Here is a 15094-nt window from a genome sequence, read left to right on the forward strand (position 1 = left end):
AGCCGGCTTGGGAAAGGGTGCTTAGAGAGGCACTGGGAAGCACACAGGGTGCTTCTGGATCAGCTCGCAACTCACGAGCCCAAGGCTTCAGACACCCGCCAACTTTGACAGAGAGCCAGGAAGCTGGCTCCAAGAGCAAGCACTCTGGTAACACTCAGTGTCTGAGAGGCAGGGGGACTGGGGTTCTGGCAGCAGACACACCGGGTACAGATCCCACTATCACCACTCACAAGCTGCTGGGTCTCAAGTGCACTTTCTCCCCTCTCCAGATCAGCTCCTCCCCTGTGAAAGGGGACAACAATCCCCACTGAAGGTGGGTGCGTACGTGACGGGTGCCGAGTGCCTGGCACACTGGCCAGCACAGGTATCGCACGTGCTCGATCCACAGTAGCTAAACGTTCAATTCCGTGGCCATGCAGGCAGTTCAGGGCAGTGGTGTGCATCTGTCAACCCCAGGGCTCATGACAACCTGGTTGTGACAGGAACCATGTGGGGAAGAGGGCATCTGGCAAGTCCCAATGGCTCTCCCTACCTCCCGTACTTCGCCCTTAGGACACAGATGGGATGCGCTGGACCACTTACCTTCTCCCTGCCATCACAGCAGCTCAATGTCACCTTCTGAGCGGCCTTCCTCCACCGCCCCATCTAAATGGGACTCCTGATCTCCCGTGCAGCTGTCCCGATTCTTCAGCAGCACCTCTTTCTACATGTCCCTCTATCATCTGGGGGTCTTTTATGCAACTGCTTCCCCCACCCCGGCCTAGACCACTGGCTGCCACACTTCCATGTGTTGGATGAAGGACAGATGGATGAACGTGTGGACACAAGGGATGCCCTCCTCTTTGCCCACTGGCCCTCCCCAGTGTTCCCCCTCACCACCTCAGTCTGGCAGATTGAGAGGCAGGGCTCTTCACACCAGACGTCTCTAGGCGGGTAGAAGAGCAAGTGGGTTCCCCCAAAGCAAGGAATTCTGCCCTCCAGAGAGCCAAGGAAATGATCCCAGAGCCTCCTGTATCATTTATGTCTGAGAAACAAAGAGAGTCCTGAAGCAACTCCAGATTGGAATAGACCTGGACTGTCCTGCCTTCAAGCAGTTCTCAATATAAAGGAAATCTGTAGGTAGAAATCAGGGAGATGACATAATGGACTAGGAATAAGATCCTACAAAATACCTTTGAAAAAACATCCACTGAAAACCCCAGGCAAAAAAGGTGACTTGCCCAGAACACTTCGAAGCATGCCTGGGGCCGGATCCCTCAATGCTGGAGGGTCACCATGCCTCCTCCTCCCAAAGCCTTCCCTAGAGCCAACATGCTCAAATAGTTCTTATAATTAAGTTGTTTTATACGCCAAGGCTTTTTTTTTAATCATAGAAGCAAACCCCTCATGCTGGCTATAATTCCCATGAGAGAAACAAAAGCAGGGTTTGCCCCACTAAAGAGGTTTGCCAACCAGTGAACAGAGAGCGCCCCCTGCTGGTTCCCACTGGTTATGTCACCTCTAAAGTGACATTTTGGGGGTGGGGGTCTGGTGAGGGGGAAAGTACAACTTCTCTGAAATGGCTTTAAAGGTTACTTTATTCCTTATGGAAGGAATGTACAAATTTAGATATATATAACAAAAAAGTTAACTCTGGGAAGTGCTGAGCAAAGTTCCTTGTGGTCCAAGGGCAAATCCTCATCTTCTGGCGCGTGCTCTGCAGCAATCGGAGGCCGCCCTTGCTCTACCTGCGAGGCCGTGCGTACGGGCCGGGGCGCCGGCCCTCGGCGGCTGAGGCTTTGGCTTGGCCTATCCCTTCAGACCACTGGCTCAGTCTAAGCAATAGGTGACTAGAAAGAAAACATCACATTCCAAATCACTCCGCTCTGGCAGTGGGATTTTCACACTTAATCAAGACAAATATTTTGCACACACAAAACCATACAGGGAATCATCCAACAGTTAAGAATATGTAACTACATTTATAAAAGGGTCTCCAGGAAGGCTCTCCCCATGTGTCACACGTGCACGATTATGGGAAAAGGGGTGCCAGGTGTTGCTGGCGCCTGGTGACCTCGTGGAGCCCGTGGGAACTTGGCTACCACAGCCTAGGGACCCCAATCCCAGAGGGGCTCAACATCAGCCTCAACTTAGCACCTCCTCAAAAATAAAAAAAGTGTGTAGGGGGGAGGCACGCCAGCATCGAAGAGCCTTCCCTTCCATTCTGAGTAATTTCTTAAAGAGCCAGTGAGGTTACTGAATCTCCAAAAGCCAGTCAGTTTTTGGATTTTGGGGTAAGGAGGTAAACTGTTCTGAGTTCTCGGCTCAGGCACCCTGCCTAGACGTGGCCTGGGAAAATGCTCCTGTGCCGAGGAAGTCCCTGAATGCCCGAGGACACCTGTAAGGAGCGCTCCATCCCACCCCGGATGCCAACTTCCCTCCCAGCTTCCGCGAAGACAAGAGCCACAGCCAGAGTAGGGCCTGGGCAGATCTGAGGAAGTGGGGAGTTACCTCTGCTCTGGGCTACTGCTGGGGGGCCGGGGGCCCGCAGACTTTGCCTCTGCTGTCTCAGGGCTCTCCTCGACATCTTTACAAGCAGCATCTTGAGAGGTAGACAGTTTTCCTTCCTCACTGCAGTAAAGAGGAGGACAGGCAGCATTAGACATCCCAGGTGGCGGCACCGGCAGAGGATGAAGGCACATGCAAATGACCCTGGAAGTCATGGCGGCCATGGAGTAAAGCCCTGGGGCCAAGCATGCTCAGGGGAGGGGCCACAGGGACCACAGATGGTGACTGGGAAATCACGAAAGGCAAGGATCACACACGAGAGGGAACCAAAGGAGGGACAATGTAATGCAGCTGGTGTCTGATAAAGAATGGCCCGCATTACTGTACATACCGATAGGATTTCAACACTCTGAAGCCAAGTGTGCAAAACAGAAAAAGAAATGTACAAGAGTTTCAGAATACTCCTATAAATGAGGAATGTGGGGGGTACTATGTCCACGACTGCACATAAGCAGAACTGCAGACTCGGTGGAGGTGTCAAATGAACCTGTTTGAAGGAATGAGTCTTCAGTTAAGGCATTTTGCTCTCAGGGCCCAGCCCAGCATTCAACAGTCAGCAGGAGAGACCCCTGTCAACTTGCTGCTCCTGTCCCAGGGGCAGGGTACCAGGGGCCTGCACCAGGACGGAGCTCTCTGACAGTGCATGAGAAATACAGACACTGTGAAGGAAGACAGAGCCAAGAACGGTGGCCAGAACAGGTGAGAGCGGATCCTAAGGGGGCAAGCAAAATATAGGAAGGGTCATCTCCCCCTCTGATGGCTCCTGGCGGAGAAAGACAAGTAGCAAGCGCTTTTGATTGTTGATTGTGGGCTGTAAAAGTAGACTGTTAGCGATCCTGTCTGGACCTCCCATTCTGACACAATCAAGGCAGCACTAGAATCAGCTAAAGGGCAGCTGGAGATTCCCTCTGGGAAGGGCCATCATTCTCAGAGCGGAGTCCTGTCCTGGATTTGCTTACGAAAAACCTAACTTTAGGATCATTTCTTGGGTGGCTTTCAGATGGGTCTAGGCAATTTATAAGGAGGAAAGTGAACTAAAGTCTAAAGATCTGTTGACAACCCAAGTCACCTGGTTCCTTACTCCTCTTTATCCCCATTCTCCACTCCCTCCCCACAAAAGCAACTCTCCTGATGTGCTTCCTACATGTTACTTTCATTCTTAGAAAATGTGTATAGTCATTACATATCTGCACTTTGGAGGCATAGAAAGGGCTCTGAATTGCACACCTCATTGTATTTGTCTCTAACTCAGCACAGTTTGGAAGACCCATGTTTCCGGTGTTGATGGCACAGTGCCCTACGGGGTGAGCCTCCCAACTCCCCCTGCTCCTCACAACGACCCTCTGCACAGCGCGGCACTACCCCCGAGACGGCCTCCGTGTGAGCTTTTATTGGCACTTTCAGGTTTTCTCTCCAGATATGTGGGTTTAATTGTTTAGGAATTACCTTAAAGTTTGATATACTTTATGACTGGTATTTTGCCTTTCATTATACATCCTAGTTGCTTATTACCGATGCAGAGAAAAGCTACTGATGTTTAAAATGGATCTGTTACCCAGCAGCTTCGCTGAACTCTTGTTAGCTGCAGAAGTTTGCTACTGACGCGGTGGTAGGTGATCGTTATTATCACTGCCTGTCTGATCTTTACCTATACTGTTTTTCTTTCCTCAGAACACTGTCCAGGACTATCATCTATACCGTGCCAGTGACAACGGACAGCCTTATTTGTTCCTCACCTGAAAGTGACAGCATCTGCAACTTCCTCAGTAAGTGTGTTCTGCTTTAGTATTTTGGTATTTAACTTCTGCCAAGTTAAGGAAATTCATTTCTGTTCCTGTTTTGCTCAGCTTTGCGTGTGTTTAAGATTTCATTTTTATTTGAGAGAGAGAATGACCTGAGTCGAAACCAAGAATTGGACGCTTAACTGATGGAGCCACCCCGGTGCCTCTGTTTTGCTCAGTTTTAATCATATATGGGTATGGAACTTTATCAAAAGAGTCTTCAAAAATCTCAAATGAATTCCCCCTCTGTTAACATATCATAAATGACACTTTTCCTGATGGTCCGGGGAAAACCCCAACTTACCATTACGAATTATTTTTGATATGCTATTGTGCTCGGTTAGCAAATATTTTCTATAGGATTTCTGCATTTAGTTTGCTTTTAAGTGATATGAGCTGATCGTTTTCTGTAATCATCCTTATCTGGTTTGGCATTAAGATTTCATGGCCTCATAAAAAGATCCAGCAGGTTTTGCACTTTTTCTATGTTCTGCAACAACTGAGGTAGGAATGAGCAGACGAATGTGCATGAAACAGCATCGAATCATTACTGCAACCAGCGCATCCTATTTACTTGTAAAGCTGGCCTGCTCTAGAGCTGGTTTGCTCTGTTTTCCACCACAGATAATGGCTTGTGTGTGTCCTTTGTCCATTTAAATCTTATTATTAGCTTGTCTTTTTCTTCTTGATATTAGGTTTTTTCCCTACATCCTGCTCCTGAATCTTCCTTTGCAGGTAATGGCGGGTCTTTTCATTTTATCATTTAGAATACCAGAAATTAAATAAAGAAAATTCATCAACCTTTTCCTTTACGGTTTGGCTTTTTTATGGTTAAAAAACCCTGTAACCGCCAAATTATAAAGAGATGCTCTCATGTTTTCTTCTCAAAGTTGTAGTTTTGCCTTTTGTATTTATGTTGAGGCAGATTTAATTTTATTTTTTCCGTGACATGGGTAATCACTACTTCTCAGTCCATTCTTTCCTCACCGACTTTAACACCATTCTGGCATGCACCAAGTTCCTGTAAGCGTGGGGTCTACCTGCACAGCATGCCCATTAGGAGCTCTCACCTGGTGATGCCTCCCTCCCTCCCTTCTTCAAAATGACCCTGGTTATTTCCAGTTCTTTGGTCCGCTTTATGAATATCACCATCAGCCTCTTAATCTCCATGAAAAGCTCCAATGGGATTTTGATTAGAAACACATTCATTTTCTACGTTAATTTGTTAAAAATCCCAAAGATATCTTCTCATTAACAAACATGGCATATCTCTCTACTTATTTAGGTCTTTATTATGACTTTCAATCTTACAGACAAGGTTTAACATTTTAATTTAAAAGGGGGCGCATCTAGCACATCTCATATCGGTTTAAAGGATGCAATGGCTAAACTTCCCTGGTAATTTGAATACCTGTTCATGGATCTGTTTGGAATTTTTTTGTGTAGAAAGTAATAATCTACAAACAAGCAAGAACCATTTTAGTCTTTCAAATCTTTATACCTTTTTTTTAATTTATGCAGCACTGGCTAAGACTGCCAGCCCAGTGCTGAAGAGCAGAGTGACTGCAGGCCCGCCTCACTGTCCGGGTTGTGTCTTGGAGGGAATATTTCGCATGCTTCACTGTAAGAACCAAGTCTGCTATAGATTTTCAGAACACACCTTTAGCAGTTTCAAGGAGCTACTTTCTCGACGGCCAAAAAATCATGAATGGCTTTAATTTTCATCAAATATTCCTCTCCATCTACCTAAGGTCCCAATGGTTTTTATCCTTACAGGTCTGTGAATCACCCCAGAACACTTTACCTGGTCACCCTATCCTCACCTGCACCGGACACATCCTCCATCCTGACTCAGAACACCCTGTTGGACTCGATTTGCTAGCTTTTAACTTTGGAGTCTCGTGCATATGCGCCCCCATGGGGAATCCGTGCTCCCCTTTTGTGCTGTGTTTTGCAGGGACCTCACCACGAGGTGGGACGTACCCCTTCTGCTCTGCAGGGCTCTGCCGAGTACGGAGATGCAGCCTCGAGCGCCAACCCCGCCACAGCCCCAGCTCCGCCAGGAGTGCCTGTTGCTGTTCTTTCAGGGTCGTGCTCCTAGTTTCCTGTAGGATTCCTTTTTTGATCCATGAATTTAGAAGTGAGGTTAATTTCCAAACAGACGGTTCAAGCTATCATTCTGCTGCTGATTTCTACTGACTGCATTACGTCTGGAGAAGACTGTGTGCAGGGCACTGACCCTTTGGTTTTGATGGGCCAGTTTCTACTCGGCTACAGATGTGTCCATTTTTTATTCTCCTGTATTTTGAACCCACTAGACTTAATCTACAATCTTCTGAGTACTAGAAAGAGAGGGGAAGGGCACTCAGGGACCCCAAACTCTCCCTGTCTTCATTCAGACTCATGGGGTTGAACAGAGGCGCTAAGATGATGTCAGGCTAATGCCTGAACCCACATCTGAATCAAATCAAAGATGTTAACACTTGAGGTGCTCCCCACCCCCCCCAACAACCTGAAGCTGCCAGCAGGATCTGGCCCTGGTTACCTTTTGAAGACTGCGGTTTCTGTCTTGGCATCTACAGTGAGGCTGAGAGTTTCCTTCATGCCGCCATTCATCACTGTCTCAGTTACCTTGTCTGTACTTTCTGCATCCTCCTCTCCGTCAGAGCTGGCTTCCATGGCTACACTGGCTGGTGCTGAAACAGAACACACAGTGGATGGTCACACATACCAAAACCAACAAGAAGTCTCCCCAACCTTCTGTGGGGACCCATCCACCTGATGTTCCATCTACTGCTTGAAAAAGAAAGATGGTTTGCTGGCTGTTGCCTAGGCCATTTCTTGATGGGCAGCCTTCTTAAAAAAGCCATTCCATAGGCTTTTTTCAGCACAGGACCAGCGGGCCCCTCCAGCCTTCCCAGTTCAGTGTCTACCCACACCCCCAACTTCTCCCAGCCAGCCTTACCATTCCGGGGGTGTTCCAGTCCACAGCCGAGGGCACAGGAGGCAGCTGGATATATTCTAGCCTCCGCCCGTTTCACCCCACAAGTATTGAGGTTATAGTTTTTTTGTGTGTGTTTTTTTTTTAAGATTTTATTTATTTATTTGTCAGAGAGAGAGGGAGAGGGAGAGAGCACAAGCAGGGAGAGTGGCAGGCAGAGGGAGAAGCAGGCTCCCCGCTGAGCAGGGAGCCCGATGCGGGACTCGATCCCAGGACCCTGGGATCATGACCTGAGCCGAAGGCAGATGCTTAACCGACTGAGCCACCCAGGCGTCCCCTGATGTTACAGTTTATTCAGGCTACTATTCTCATTTGTCCTTTTCCTTTCAGTTGGGTCCCACTTGGGTCTTTAAGTTACTTTCTTATGGTTCCTTGTGGGTTATTTCTTTGTTCTGTAATAGGCAGCCACATGCTATACTAGTTATAAGCTTGAGCTCTCAAGTCACACTCCCTGAATTCAAACCCCAGCCTCACCACTTACTAGCTGTATCACCCTGGGGCAAGATTTTTCTTATCTATAAAATGAAGTTAACTAAACCCATTTGAAGAACTGAGAGATAAAATGGGGTCACCTACATAAAACGTTTAGAAGAATGACAAATAAAACCAACATCAGTTACTGGTTTTATTACCTTTCTTACCCCTTGGTTCTCGTGCTCCCCCGATGTCCCCCTTTCTTTTTCTAAGGACTTACTTCTTTCTGCCCTCCACATACTGATTCCTCACCCCCCTTCACCAACCTCCCTCTCCTCCCCCCTCCCAAGCCCCATTCATTAGGCTGAAAAGAGCTCAGGGTCTCTGCAAGGAACAACGTGTGTAGTTTGAACATGACAACCCACTGGATACCCCTGACCATCTCAACTGAGAAGAAAATAAACAGCCTTACAGCCTGAAACATGCCGAGACACCCACGTGCGCTCCAGTAAAGCAAACTCCAAGTGACAAAAGAATTGGGTACCAGACGGGCTTGAAAACACACACACCTAATTCTGATTTTATTCACACTGGGCACTGTAGACTAAGACATTCTTCTTTTCTGGGCCTGTTTCCATTTCTGTACACTGACAGGACTGAACAACTGATAACAGATCCCTTATGCCTTCTAGAATCACCATGCCTGGTTCTGGAATGAATACGTAATTTCTTTTCATCGGTTGTCCTGTGGACCTCAGACCCACCATCTCAACTCCCTAACTCCTTTGAGCCCTTGAGCCGGTGAGTCAAGATTGGCTTTATGAACTGTTATGTGGACAGAAACAAGTGTTTAGATCTAGAAAACTAAGCATACAGCCCGAGCCTGAGCAACCTCAGCCAAGCGGCCAGCAGGCTGTGTCAGCTGGTGCCCTGCTCCCCACACCTACCTTCCGGCTGTGCGGCCAGTGTGGTAACACTGGGAGTCAGAGGGCCCATCGGCTCGGTGCTGGTTTCCATTTCCACCGGAGAATTACTCCTTAAAGAATCTTTTGTACTTTTAGAAAAGAGAAAATTCAGATGTTAGCAATGGCAAATAGCCCTCAGTTACATGGTTCACAAAAACCCCCTGAAAGGCAGCTCTGGTCCAACTGGGGTGACACGGGCAGTCGGTCACAGAGCCCACGGACAGAGACAGACAGATCTAGGTGCAGAATGCTGCTTGCAGCGCAGGTGAGCATGTGTAGGCAAAGAGCCCGCTAAGTCAGCAGCACAGGGGCATGCAGGTTTCGTAGAGGTTTGCAGAAAGGTTCAAAATGCATCAGCCTCTCATCCTCGCCCTTGTCACCAGGCGCCCAGGGCTGGGACAGCAGGGGCTGACAGCACACCGCGGTGCCGATCTTAGGAAAATCTCTGCTTACACTAAGCCAAACTGCCTGCGGGCCTCAATGATACTTAACGAGAAAACATGAGCTGTGCACAAGGGGTAAAGGGAAGTGAGCTGCTTCAACACCAGTCCCAGTAACCAAGGGCTCGTATGCCCTAGTTACAAAAGACAGAAGAAAGCAAGAGGTGGAAACTCGACTGTCCAGGGCTAGAACTGAGTCCGTGAAATAATTTACAATACTTTGGAGACATTTCCCACAAATCTCACTTTTGCCCCTCAACTATAGCTTCCTGCTATCCTTAGAGCTGCCGTAAAGCCACGTGGGTTTTAGCCAGTTCTCTGGTTTGTTGAAGACGGTAACCACGAGCTCCTAACAGTCTGTGCTCCTGGCTTGCCTATTACCAGTGATTAGTTAAAAACATTACATGTCAGAGCAGGGAAAGCAACAAAGTCTTTCAAATGGGGTGGTGGAGATAAAGAAAACAATGTTTAGCAAATCAAACTATGCCTAGTAAGACATGAAATCCATGATTACTACTCACATGCTGGCAATATGATTCAGGAAAATTATGAAATGCCAGGTTGCTGTCATCAAGAATACTACAAATACAAGACTGACAGCCATCCCTGTCATGCCCCTTAATTTATAGCACCAGCCTAGCTACAAGGGAACAGAAGTTCCTATTATCTGTTAAATTCACGATACATTCTGCATCTTCTGTAATGCTCCACAGAGAGGTGTCTGTCAGGAGTTCTTGGTTCCACCTTGTTCCCATTCTCCTCAACCCTGTTTTCTGATAGCTCGGTGGGGCTAGAGAAGCCCCAGGAGCCGGCACCCTGCTACGTCACCTCCTGGGGCCACATTGTCCCGGGCTACTTTGTGCACAGCCTACTGCCTTTCCCAGCTCATCCTGGATAAAAGGAAGGAGGACGGAGACTGGTTTCCTTGTAATTCGTAGCTGGGTCACTATTTCCCCCATGCTGATTTGTGATCTTGTGTAGGGCACCACCTTCAGGAAGGGAGTAAATCAAGGTGACACGCCATCCCCAGTTCTCCTACAGAAAGGCTGAGGGAGCTGGCACACGTGCACTCACCTCAGGGAAGACGTGAACTCTGAGAAAGAGGCCCAGCCTGTCTCCTTAGTTGGCATTGGCTCCTCTGTGCTCCAGACATCAGACCCCACAGAATCTAAGGGAGCACCATGGGTTGTCTCCATGGGGACATCAAAGTTGGCTGACCAGTTGGGTGCTAAAAAGAGGAGAGACATCTCCTTTTGAGAATACTTCAAAAGTTCAGTGGACTTCAAGATATTTTTCAGAAACAGATTCACAATGATAAAGGCCAGAGTGGTGGGGACAGGGCACTCTATCACACCACTGGTAGGAGCAGAAACAGCACAATAACTTGGAGGACAATGTGATAACATCTATCCTGTTACAAAAACTGTAGGTTCCCTTAATCCCTTAACTCCCATTTCTAAGATTTTTTTTCTCCAATAGAAATATCACACGAGAATGCAAAGCTACATATAAAAGAATATGCTAATTTCTTACTTCTGACAAATGTACCGAGAGTCTATTAACACGGGGAGGAAGGGGGGTGAAGGAAGGGTGCAGAGCCACTCCCTGTACAATCTCTGCAACTTTTCTGTAAATCCAAAGTTATTCCAAAATAGTTTTGGAAAAAAAAAAAAAAAAAAAGCAGAATGTTGGATATTCAACTGCAATAAATTGGAAACTTTAAATGCTTCCCAATCCAGACATGGCCCCAGTTCATACTTTTAATGGCCTCCCTGCAGTCCAGTGTAGTTAGCACAAACAGGAAGGCTTCTGGTGACATAAGAAATACATAGTTGGGGTCCACTCACTACCACCCCCAAACCCTTGGAATCCCTGAAGTAGTGTCTTTTTGTATGCTAAAGAATGACTGGTGGCCTCAGGATGGGGCTCAGGATGGGGCTGGTTGCCAGGGGAACCAGCCAGTGGTTAGAGGCCTGGAACTTTCAGCCCAACCCCATAGCCCACCCTCCTAGGAGGGAAGAGGGGCAGAAAGTAAAGGAAATCACAAATGGCCAATGATCTAATCAAACACGTCTACTTAATGAAGATTCCATAAAAAATTCAAACTTCAGGGGTTCAGAGCTTCTGGGCTGGTGAACAGCAGGTACATCCCAAGCTCCATGGGAACAGAAGATAAGATCCTATGCTTGGGACCCTGCCCGCCCATGTCTCTATTTCTCCCTTCATCTGGCTGCTCACGTCTATCCTTTAAAACAGCCTCACCGCGCTGGCTGCCGGCCGAGGTTGGATCTAACCTGCAGGTCTGTTTAAACGTCACCTCCTCAGAGATGTGTCTCTTCAGGTGAACTCAGGTCTCTGTTCATGTGCTCTCACTGCACACCACACTAGGCTACACAGAAATGATCTTCCCAGGAGAGCGCCCCAGAATCTACCACAATCTCTGTTTCCTCAAGAGACTCTAGACCCCTGGATACAGAGTCTGTGTACCACACCTGGTATGCAGCCAGAACTTGACAAAGCCATGTAGACTAGAACTGAATTACAGAGAGAAAAGCCCATTTCTTCCTCCTGAAGATGGTGAGCTGGGGAAGCAATGAGAGGAGAGAGGCCAAACCTCTTTTCCTCCAGGGCTCTCACTTTCCGGCTCTGTCCCGTGGGGCTGTGCTGGGTTACTGCTAAGGTCCCGGCCAGCTCTGGGGTGGTAAGGCCCACCTGGCACCCCGAGCTGGCTTTCAGCCTCCAGGAGTGAGTATATGAAGGCCTTCCTGGGGAACAGGACACACTCTCGGCCCAGAAGAAAGCCCCAATATCAACCCACAGAAAAATGTATTTGAATTTTTAGAGGTTAACAGGTATTTTTTAAAGGCCAGCGAATGCAAGTCTTCTTAGCAAGTAGCAGGACACAAATAAGCACTGAGGCCACACAAGTTCTAGGGTTATAGGCTTCCTCAATCAACTCTGAAGAACCCATTTCAAATAGTTTCAGCTTGAGGAGGTTGCCTCTGGTTTAGTGCATTCCCGATTCCACAAACATAGCCTTTCCTTGTCTTCCATAATCTCTGGTCTCTCCCCTGCCGCCAGGCACCCAGGCTCTGCAGCCAGAGCCTGGGACCACCCCCCAACCCCATCCCACCACAGTGTGCTGCACCTCTAGCCAGACCCACATGGGGGGGGGTGTCCACATTGTTAGACACACCCCATCGTCAGAGGGACAACTTGCTCTTTCCTTCAGGCCCCATCCTGACACACCTCCAAGGGGACTTAGAAGACTGTGTTTCAACCTAACTCCCATCCTGCAGATCAGAGTGCCTCGTTTTTGTTTTGGTTTTTTTTAAGATTTTATTTATTTATTTGAGAGAGAGAATGAGAGACAGAGAGCACAAGAGGGAAGATGGCAGAGGGAGAAGCAGGCTCCCAAAGAGCAGGGAGCCCGATGCGGGGCTCGATCCCAGGACTCTGGGGTCATGACCTGAGCCGAAGGCAGACGCCCAACGACCGAGCCACCCAGGCGCCCCTAGAATGCCTCGTTTCAAAACACATTTCCAACACGCAGTGACTAATACAGCTGAAAAGAAGATGACTTACGTTCACTCAAGTCTACCTCCATTTTATCCTCCGTGCTGGCACTACTGGGTTCAAACAAGTCTTGTTTCGCTCCGTCTTCTTCTTCCGAGTCTGTACTTTCTTCACTGTCTGTACTCCCCGAGCTGGGGGGTGGGGGGTGGGAGGAGACCAAAATAGTTAATGCTGCCTGTCAGTCATCACCTAAATCCAGAACATTCTGAAGGTCATCCAGTAAGAAAAAATCCTATGCACGTCAACCGATTCATTCCTGCCTCCGTGAGTGTGCCGCCTAACTGCTCTCAGCTGTTCCCACTGGCCCCTGGCTTTGCGCGAATGTTTGGGGCACATCTACAAACCGCCTTCTAAGGGGGCCTAGAGGTATCTCATTGTGGCGTTCACTTGCACTTCCCTCATGGCCAAGATGCTGAGCTGCTTCTCATGTGCCCATCTCCCACCCACACATCTTTTCTGAAGGGTCTTCTCACATCTGTAGTACAGTTTAAGAAATAGGTTACTGTCTTTAATTCTTACAGAGCCCTGAGAGTCCTTTCTGCACCCTCCAGAGAAGCCTTGTGTCAGGCGCGTGATTGCAAATGTCCTCCCCAAGTCTATGCACCGTCCCTTCCTTCTTACTAGTGTCACTAGCCGAGTAGAAGTGCTTAACTTTGACAAGGTTGAGCTTATGAAAATTTCCTTTCATGCAGTGTTTTTGGCATCCTATTTCAGAAATCTTTCCCTAACCCAAGGTCACAAGGATTTTCTACTCTAAGTTTTATAGTCTGACGCTTCACATTTAGGTTTAAGATCCGTTTGGAATCCATGTATATATGGAATTTGGAATCCATGTGTATATATGGTAAAAGGTATGGACTGAGCATTTTGCATACAGATGTTCACCTGTTCCAGAACTATCTGTTCAAAAGACTATCCTTTCTCCACGGAACTGCTTTTGCACCTGCATCAGAAGTCAGCTGCCTCTAAGCCTACTTAATTTATACTCTTTTCAGTCCCCAGAACTATTCTGTCTTACTGATCACACTAGATTTCAATTACTATATTTTGAAATCAGGTACTGTCGGGAGTCTTCTAATTCCATTCTTTATGAAAGCTGTTTTGGCTCTTCTAGCTCCTTTGCATTTTCATTTGAATTTAAGTACTAGCTTGTCGACAGTTACTAAAAAACCTATTATCATTTTACTTGAGATTACACTGATTCTAGATCTGGGGAGAATGGGCATGTTAACAATATTGAGTTCCAAATCATAAACATTCATCAATTCTTATTTCTCTCAGCTGCCTTGTAATTTTCAGTGTCCAAGTCTTAACACATCTTGCCAGATTTATCCTTACGTATTTAATATTTTGATGCTACTATGAATAGGATTATTTAGTAACTTCAATTCTGTTTGTTGGAATTGTATAGAACTACAATTATATAGACCTAGCACCGTGCAATCATGCCAAACCTACTTAATTGTTCTAATAATCTTTTCGTAGATTTCAACAACAAATTTTCTACATGGACAAGAACTGTTGTCTGTGAAGAAAGATAATTTTTACCCTTTCCTTTCCAATCTAGATGGCTTTTCTTTTTCTTGACTTATTGTACTGGTGAGAAGCCCCAGCAACAATCCTGAAAAGCTGTGGTAAGAGCAAACATCTTTTGTCTTGTTCCCGATCTTTGGGGGAAATCATTCCGTTTTTACTGTGCTGCCAGCTGTACATTTATTGTAGAAACTTTAATCACGTTAAAGAAATTCTCTTCTGTCTCCAGTTTGCTAAGAATTCTTATCAGGTATAGATGTTGGATTCAGCCACATGCTTATTGATTGATTTTCAAATGTTAAACCAACTCATATTTCTGAAATAAACCCTCGTTGGTCATGATGTATTATTGTTGCATTTATTTACTAAAACCACATTATGAGAGTTTCTGCATCCACATTAGAATAACTGAGTCATTTTTCTTGTCATGTCAGCTTTGGTTATCAGGTCACACTGATGTGGCCTCACAGAATGACATGGGCACTATTCCCTCCTTTTCCATTTTCTAGAAGCTTTTATAAAGCTGGTCTAATTCCTGAAATGTTTGGTAGAATTCACCAGAGAAACCATCTGGGCCTGGAGTTTTTGTGTGTATGTGGGAAGTTTTAAACTAAAAATTCAACTTCTTTGGTAGATAAAGGACTATTTGGGGTTTTTTTCTTTTTGTTTTGAGTTTTGGTAGCCTGTGTCTTTCAAAGATTGTCTAAGTTGTTAGGCTTATTGGCACAGAGTTGTTTACAATATTCCCTTTTTATTCTTTTAGTACCAGCAGTGATGTCACCTGGCTCATTCCTGGGACGAGCCATTCCTTTTTCTCCTGACCATTCTGCCCAGAGG

General features: G+C 46.8%; 1 protein-coding gene across 7 annotated transcripts in view; it reads right to left on the bottom strand.

The window, feature by feature from the left end:
• Nucleotides 1–15094, bottom strand: part of PPP6R3 (protein phosphatase 6 regulatory subunit 3) — a 94343-nt gene that overhangs the window by 3269 nt on the left and 75980 nt on the right. For 4 of the 7 annotated variants that reach the window (XM_044919469.1, XM_021685587.2, XM_021685586.1 and 1 more), the window contains 5 exons: nt 12734–12855; nt 10223–10376; nt 8691–8797; nt 6874–7024; nt 2491–2610 (listed from right to left, as the gene is read on the bottom strand). In XM_044919469.1, coding sequence (XP_044775404.1) covers nt 2491–2610; nt 6874–7024; nt 8691–8797; nt 10223–10376; nt 12734–12855 — 654 coding nt within the window. Of the gene's footprint in view, nt 1–1687; nt 1830–2490; nt 2611–2878; nt 2897–6873; nt 7025–8690; nt 8798–10222; nt 10377–12733; nt 12856–15094 lie in introns of those variants that run through there. The other 3 variants (XM_044919467.1, XM_044919468.1, XM_021685588.1) reach the window with 3 other exon arrangements.

The sequence above is a fragment of the Neomonachus schauinslandi genome, chromosome 11 (genome assembly GCF_002201575.2).
Source record: "Neomonachus schauinslandi chromosome 11, ASM220157v2, whole genome shotgun sequence".
NCBI lineage: Eukaryota > Metazoa > Chordata > Mammalia > Carnivora > Phocidae > Neomonachus > Neomonachus schauinslandi.